Source organism: Echinops telfairi, unplaced genomic scaffold (genome assembly GCF_000313985.2).
Source record: "Echinops telfairi isolate 266 unplaced genomic scaffold, ASM31398v2 ScPeMD7_5805;HRSCAF=6673, whole genome shotgun sequence".
Taxonomy (NCBI): domain Eukaryota; kingdom Metazoa; phylum Chordata; class Mammalia; order Afrosoricida; family Tenrecidae; genus Echinops; species Echinops telfairi.
In genome coordinates this window covers 1,143,510-1,151,820 of record NW_022109704.1, presented here as the reverse complement: position 1 = coordinate 1,151,820, position 8,311 = coordinate 1,143,510, and the positions used below count along the sequence as shown (strand labels likewise).

At 51.0% G+C, this 8,311-nt stretch overlaps 1 protein-coding gene across 1 annotated transcript in view; it reads right to left on the bottom strand.

Moving 5' to 3' along the window:
• Positions 1 to 1,671: 1,671 nt before the first annotated feature.
• Positions 1,672 to 8,311, bottom strand: part of S100A10 (S100 calcium binding protein A10) — a 10,900-nt gene continuing 4,260 nt past the window's right edge. The window contains exons 2-3 of the mRNA XM_004716642.2: positions 4,944 to 5,086; positions 1,672 to 2,096 (exon numbers count right to left, since the gene is read on the bottom strand). Coding sequence (XP_004716699.1) covers positions 1,935 to 2,096; positions 4,944 to 5,075 — 294 coding nt within the window. The 5' untranslated portion in view covers positions 5,076 to 5,086 and the 3' untranslated portion in view covers positions 1,672 to 1,934. The remainder of the gene's footprint in view (positions 2,097 to 4,943; positions 5,087 to 8,311) is intronic.

Genomic DNA, 8,311 nt, shown 5'->3' with positions numbered 1-8,311 from the left:
CTCCCTGGCATGAGGTACCTTTCCAAAGGCCTCAGAGTCAGGAGGATCTGCAGGGAACTGGTTATTACAAGTGCTTCAGTTTTGTTTGTTTTGTGTGTGTGTGTGTGTGTGTGTGTGTGTGTTTTAACAGATCTACATGCTCACCGTGAAGATGAGTTGATACCGCCTCTTCCCCACCTCTGGTCAGAAAACAAAAATCCGCACACCATAGACAACCTCATGGTAAACGGAAACAAGATTGGAGTTGCCAAGGATTTCATTTTGCTTGGATCCACAGTCAGTGCTCATGGAAGCGGCCATGGAGAAATCAAAGGACATCTTGCTTTGGGCAAACCTACTGCGTAATACTACTTTGCGTAATTTCACTGTGGGGCTAAGCTGCACCTGACCCAAGCCACAGTCTTTTCCATCGCCTCCTGTGCTTGTTAAAGTTGGACAACAAATACAGTTGGCGATGCTGATGCATTTGAGTTACGGGGCTGGTGACGTTTACTGAATATACATGGACGGCCGCAAGATTGAACAAATCTGTGTTGGAAGTCATAACAGGCAGATCGCTCCTTGGAAGTGAGGACCATGAGACTTTGGAGGAGGACTCCAGGCATGGAAAATGGGCAGCAGAGGACGGATTGATTCACTGACTGCCACGGTGGGCTCAAACATAACCATTGCGGGTGGGTGCAGGACCACCATGCAGTGTCTCACTCTGCTCCACACAGAATTCCTACGAGTTGGAACTGGTTTGACGGCATCTCACAACCACTCCTGGCTGATGTGATCATTATGAAGGAGGCATTAATAATACAAGGAGCCCTGGTGGTGCAGTGTGTGCTGAGCTGCTAACTGAGAAGTCGGTGGTTCAAATGCATCGGCCCGTCAGCGCCTTGGGAGAAAGATGAAGTTGTCTAACCCCATGAAGACTTACAGCCTTTGAGACCCCACAGAGCAGTTCCACCCTGCTCTACGGGGTGGGTCACTCGGCGCAGGAATGGACTTGAAAGTGGTGGGTCATCACACGAGATGCTTTCTCTTCTTGACTAGCTTTCTTAGTAGATTTATTTATTTTTGCTCTAGACTCAGTTAAAACACTGCAATGAAAACTATACTCCGATATCTCAGGCATGTAAGGTTTAACGGCAGGGATTTAACATGGTAAGGCAGTGTTTGGTAAGTATGCAATTAGAATGTAATTTTCAGAAAAAGACCCTCTGGCCTTGGACAAAATAACGAAGGACCTGGACCAGTGCCTTCTCTTAACTAGTTGGAATTTTGGTCCTTAAAGGCCTGGACTGCCAGCCGGAAAGGCTGAAGGTTCAAGTCCACCGAGGTATGCTTCCGAAGAACCTCCTGGCGATCTAGTTCCAACCCATTAAAAACCCTAGGAGGGGACAGTTCTACTCTGGCACACATGGAGCGACCATTAGTTGGAATCAACTTAATGACAATTAAAAAAACAAAACAAAACAAAACATTAAACAAACAAACAAAAAAACCCCCAGCTACCAAGTGGGATCGATGAGAGAAATTAGAATCCAAGTCTGCATGGAGAGAGTTTCCCTCTGCTGGTTCGCGAATAGTCCTGCTGTGTGTGGCGCCCTCGGGGAACGCTGGCTCAGTGAGACACGGAGACGGGTAGACACATGTCTCATGGAACAAACATTCTATCTCAGGTTAGGTATTAAAAAAGGAATTTGTTTATTGTGGGCAAGAGGACGCAAACAATGTAAAAACCAAAAGCTTATCTGGCATGCAATTGACTTTCCTTTCTCTACTTGTCAGGTGGGACCTGGCTTTGATGTGTACATGTCATCCTAAAGGGCCCCAGCCCGCTCATGCAATCCTCACAGGGGAGAAGCCGTGGGATAGAACCCTTAAAGCAAATCTTTGGGATCCCTCTGGTCAGGGTGAGAGAGATCCTTCCAGTCTGCCTCCTCCTACTTCTTTCCCTTCTGCTTCATGTGGACGACGAAATAGTCGTTGCAGGCGATGGTGAGCCCGGCGATGAGGGAAAAGAAGCTCTGGAAGCCCACTTTGCCATCTCGGCACTGGTCCAGGTCCTTCATTATTTTGTCCACGGCCAGAGGGTCTTTTTGGTTCTGAAACAAAGGCGAGAAACGTCAGCCAGCGGCGGCATTATGAGCTTACTTGATTTGCGATGCTGCCCACCCCGGGGACAGTCCCCTGCTGATGTGAACTCTGGTTCGTGAGGGTGTGGGGAGGTCATTTAGACGCATCTCCATACTTTGTGGGCACGGTCAGCAAATGCACATTTATTTGAAGCGACGAAGAGAGGTCCCTGTGACATTCTTTCATGTCGCGGTCGGCACCTTACACACGGACAGTTTCAGAACGCTCGGAGAGGAGACTGCAGAAGCTGCTCTCCGAAGTTGGAATCCAGGAGCTCTTCCACGTAGCACCTAACACAGTCTGCTGACTGCTCAGTCTTTTTGGGCCACTATTTAAAACAGCACCAGTTCTGCCTAAGAACCATCCTTGCTTGCCCACATGGTAGTTGAAACTTTCACCCTGACCAAAAACAAGCGAATGAGACAAAATGAGCTCCTTGCTGATTCCAACCCATAACACACCCTACGGAGGGGTTCTAAGACTATCCATCTTTATGGGAGCAGAGAGCCTCCTGTATCTCAATGAGTCGATTCGATCGTTTTCTCCTGGGCTCCTGAAGCCAGTACAGGGTGTTTTGGGGCTTAGAAAAGAGGGCGAGACAAGTCCTATTCCTCCTTGGCACAGCTGAGGCTGAGCGCATGTGACATGTGACCTGTGTAAGGTACACAGGTTCATGGACCCTAGTGCTATCAAATATGAATTGAGGAGGTTGGACTAGTATCTCTAAGAATTCTCCTGGGAGGGGAAGAGTGTGGGTTCTCCGATGAGCCCATGTCATCGACGGCAGAGGGAGGGATGGCCCGTTGGGGGTTGTGCAAGGGCTCCGATGAAGAGCTTATGAATTCCAGGGCCAGTGCTACCAAGCGATGGAACTGCACTGATCAGCTGCATGATCAAGCTGAGCAGCAGCCGTGCCTACAACGGGTCAGCAGCAAATCGCCACCCTAAAGGAGCGCCGCACACATGCTCCGGATAGCCGTCTCCGCTCTCGGTGGGTGGCGGTTCCTTCTGGCCACCCCTTCAGCTTCCTGGCAGTGGTCAGAATGAGTAACATTTGGATGACGGAAGGGGTCCCTTTTAGAAGCCAGGACAGTGAGTGTGGGTGGGCCTGGAGCTGTGCCTAGAGTCAACTACTGCGCTGTCTCCAACGCGGTCCGCTTCCGACCCTCTGGATGCTACCCATGCTACTGAGCCCTTGGGGAGAAAGACCCCATTGTCCATGACAGTCATCCTTGCTGGTCACTTAAACAACTACGTGCCTCACGTGTGTGTAATGTTCTGAGAAAGCCTCTTTTCATGGGGCAGTCAGTCCTAGGGGCAGGACATTCTGTCCTGACATTTTATACTGGCTTTGGGGATCATGACGCCCTGCCCCTCGCTCGCTCACACTACAGAGGAGGAAACAGAGAGCTGAAGCGACGAGGGCCCTTGGATTCCTTAGGGCAGAGTTGGATCCCTGACTCCTGGTCTGGGGCCGCTGCATCCTTAAAAAACTAGTTGCTAAAAACAATAATAAACAAACGGCATTGCTGTCGAGTGGGTGCTGGCTCAAACAGACCCTCTGGCCCATAGCCCACTGCGATCCAAAGGCGTTTCAATGACGACTGTCAGGTTTGTCTCTTGAGGCATCTCGGGGTGGATTAGAACTGCTGACCTTGCGATTAGTAGCTGAGCACAGTGCCTGAGCACACCACCAGGGCACTCGGGAGGCTAGCTCCCAGAACTCTGGAACCACGGACCTTCCGTTGGAGAGGGCACCATGGTCACTGCATCGCTGAAGCAGGCTGCCTGTTACTCGCTTAGTTACCGGGTACGGATGAGATGCACATCACACTGCAACACAAAGCCCCCTGTGTACTGGCCCCAGACGCCAGGGCTTACCCATGTGCTATTGCCAGGGAGGATGACCAGGGGCCCTGGGGCCCTGCCTTTTCCCGTCACTGCCCTTCACTGGTTAGAGGCTAATGCATGATTCAAGTCCTTGCAGAATAACAAGCCTTTCAAAGCCATCACGTGTGTGGCAGGAAACGAAAGTCTTAACATGCCAATCTAGTATTCTGTCCAACTGGCTTACAACTGTGTGTGGGGTGGGTGGGGTGGGTGGGGGTGGAGCCCTTGTCACAGGCCAGCGGTGCCTCGTGGCCTAATATCCTGAGTGCTGTGTCTCCGTGGAGCCCCCTCCAGTCTTCACGCGGCCTTCTCTTCCATCTGCTAACAGGAACGCCTCGGCTCACACCGCGCTCCTGAGCTCGCTTGCTCCCACTGTTGGGGGTGCAGCGTGGCTCTCATTCAGCGGGTCCTCCACACTGACTCTCGACAGATTTGAATTGAGGGGTGGGGGTGGGGAATCCCTTGATCTGAAGGGGTTGACAGAGGGGCATTCAAGCCATTGAACACAGCCTGTGAGCAGGAGGTGGCCCCTCAGGTTCAAGGACCTCTGTGCAGCCAGCTGCCTGGTTGACGGCTCTCTTGTGAAAGCCTTCTTCCCAGTCCCAGTCATCACAATGGACACAGGTGACTGGACGGTGGTTTCCTATCAAACACCCAGTACGGGGGTTTGTAGGTAGTGTCTGCTTTCTACTGCCGTTTGTAAACTCCCTGAGGGCAGCAACTGCGTCTCCATGTCTCTCCACCCTGAGTCTTACAAAGAACAGCAGGCACTTATTTATGCTTCAGGAGTAGAGACCTTTTGAGGAGGGGAGGGACCCACCCGGAGGGACCCACCCACCCAGGGAAGGGATGGAAAAAGAAAAGGGGGAAGCACCAGGGTCTAAAAGCATTGCTTCCCCCACACCCCCGCGCCCGGCAGCACTTACTTCCAAAAATCCAGGGAACTCCTTCTCCATGAGCACCCGCAGGTCCTCCTTCGTTAAGTAGCATTTGTCCCCAGCAAATTTGTGGAACGTGAACATCATTGTTTCCATGGCATGTTCCATTTGAGACGGCATTTTGGCGAGGTCTGCGGGAGGCCGGAGAGAATGTCAGCAAGCAGGGTTGACGGAAACTTGTCGACCACATGCACCACCAGCCTTTCCACAGTCACCGGGGTGGGGGAGGGGGGGCTCGGTGATCCTTTTGGTCCTTTATCACTTCAATGAAGGCAAGAACCAGTTCACCATCGCCCGGGGATCTCTTGCTGGTGATAATAGACAACTCAGGTATTGGGTGCTTTGAATGAGGGATTTATCTGGCTGCCAGTGAATTCTGCATAAGTCATGTAATGAATAAAAAGTGTAATCATAGGGCACAGAAAGAGCAGTGTCCCTCTTTTCACTGATAGATCAACCGAGAGAACAGATGTGGCATCATTCCCGGGGTGGGGGTGCTGGTAATAGGCCTTATCCATGGCTGTGTACCGACAGCCCACCCAGCCCGAGCTCTGGGCTTCCCTGGCTCACCAGAACAGTCGGATCCTAGGATTTAGAAATTAGGTTATAAATCTGCTGCAATATGTACCAAGAGGCTTCCAAGGGTTTGTGAGAAAATAGATAATGGGATGTTCCCCAAAACTTTTCGATATCCTCTGGTATTCTTCAATACAGTTCTGCACTTGGTATTTACTCTGATAAGGACATTTGCTTCTCTGGTAGTAAAATGAATTAGTCACACCCCAATAAAAGCTAGCCCAGCCCATTCCAAGCTTCTTAAACTGCGGGCAACTGAATGTGGGGGGCATGAAAAATCTGATGGAAGTAAAGGGTTTCTGTGTGCACAATGACCAAAAATCGATTCAAAATCCAGGGTGTAATGAATCAGAGGTGTTTCTGCTTGCCCATGTGGCAAATTTCTCAGACAGAAAGGGGTCGAGAGCAGAAAAATGTAAGAAGCCCTGAGAAGGCTCACTTGAGAAGGTACCAAAATCAAACCAAACTCATTACCATCGAATCCATAGCGACCCCATAGGACAGGGTAGAACTAACTGTCCCTGTGGGTTTCCAAGGCTGGACAAGTAACAGTAAATCCTAAAGCCTAGGGCTATCTATCTATCTATCTATCTATCTATCTATCTATCTATCTATCATCTACTGTATAAGTAGCAGTAAATCCTAAATCTTAGGGAAATCTCTCTCTCTCTCTCCACACTGTACACATAACAGGGATATCCTAGGGATATCTAGCTCTGTACACATCCCTTGATAGAAGAGGTCAAGTCTGGGGTGAAGTTGGAGAGCAAGACCTTTTCACCAGAAGGGCTTTGAAGAAAAGAAAGGACACCCACCCACTCATTCTATTCAGGGATAATGACCTGGGGGCCTGGCATCTCAAAGGCACCCAGTGCCTGGAACTTAACAGGAGCGCAATGAAGTTTAGCTTATTTGGAAGGAAAGTTTTGGCCAGAGTAGAAATCTTTGACAAACATCACCTAAAACCACCCCTGGATAGGAAATAGGAGAATTTAAGTAAAATCAATAAGAGACCAGTCCCTCCTCCGCTTCCTGTTCACTCCCCTGCAACAACTCAATCCCACCACTTGACATTGAACACAGGTTGGAAGGTTTGCCGACAGGATCCTGAGAGGTGCTTTCCCTGCTGGCTGCCAGATGTGCTCTACCTCTTAATCCTCAGAAAAGCACGGGAAGCATTGAGCCAAAAAGCATGTGCTACTCTGGAGAATGCTACTCTGCAGAATGTGGTGTGACTCATCTAGCAGGCAGCTTTCTCTGGGAGAGAGCAGCCATGAATGCTGCAAAGTCCAAGGCAGAGGAATGCCAGCGGAAGCCACGCCCTTCCCCTGGTCTTCTGCACAGCCCAGATCTGACTCATCAGCCACCCCGAAACGGGTTTCAGATGGCAGTGTGCGTAGGGGGGGAGGCTGCCTGGCCTGGCCTGGCTCTGGAAGTTCAGCCCCGCATGTCCTTTAAGAGAAATGAACGGAGCGAGTCCTTTTCCTATGGGAAACCCCAGTGGTTACACACTTCAGGAAAGGAATTAGATGCTCCGGGGATTTAAAAACACCTGTGCCTAAGCTCAGAGGGGCAGAGCAATTTCCTAGCTCCCCAAGAGCCTGGAATGCCTTGGAATGAGTGGTGGCCCATCTAGGTCACCCTTCCCTACAGAGAAACCCAGAGTGCAGGGCGGGGAGCCAGAGAGTAAGGAAGGGGATGTAGCAGGTGGACCACTCACTGGTCCTGACTCGAGGGGACGCCACGCGTCATGGAGCAGAAAACCGTGCTCCACAGAGCTCTCGGTCCATCAAGGATAGGCTTTGAGCTGTGATCTTTTGGAAGCAGAGTGCCTGGCCTTTCTTCTGAGATCCCTCTGAATGAACTGAACCACCACTTTCCAGAAGGTAGCCAAATGCTTTATCATTCGTACCACCCATGGGCTGCGTAGTAGGTCAACCCCAAGCCTCCCAAACCAAACTCACTGTCATTGAATCAATTCCGCCTCATGGTGACCCTATAGGACAGGGTAGAACTGAGACTGTAACTGTTTCTGAGAATAAAAAGTCCTATTTTTCTCACTCGGAGCAGCTGGTGGCTTCAAACTGGTGACCTTGTGGTTAGCCGACCCACGCATAACCACCACACTACCAGGCCTCCTCTGCAGTAGGTCAAGACCCTCTACAATAGGAATCTAGGCATATTCAAGAACTTCTAAGAAATACTGCTTGTACAAGTTGAGAGCTGGGGCTCTCCTAGCTCTCTTGACTATCTTCTCCTGGACCATCTTACCAGCCCTGAGAGAGCATTCAGGACATGGTCACTGCAAGCCCACCCTTTCTGTGGTCAGCTTTTGTCTCAGCTGCCCCACTGGGGTCCTCCCCACCCCCCAAGCTGTCTCATTCAGCAAATGGTCAGCTGACTCCCTCAACTCCACTATACCTTAAGCAGGGACTGGCAGGGTGATTGCAGGTGGCAAAGGCACAATGAACCGCTTAAAACTAGAGGAGATGGCTGGGTCTCGACACCTAGGGCTGCTAACAAGGAACTCTGCCTTTCAAGAGCCGGCTCTGACTAAGGACAAAAGACAGGCGGGAACACGGTGACTAAGACTGTTCTCTAGGGGCTTGGGCGTGAATCACCTCTGTGGCCACTAGGCTCTTCTTTCGAGCGGCTGCTGCGGACCCCACCCCTGGGCGGGGCCTAGCTGGGTGGGACTGATTGCTGCCCCGACCGTTGGTTGCTGAAGTAGCAGTTCCTCTGGGACTTGACTGGCTTTCCCATCGCAGCAGCCACCCCCA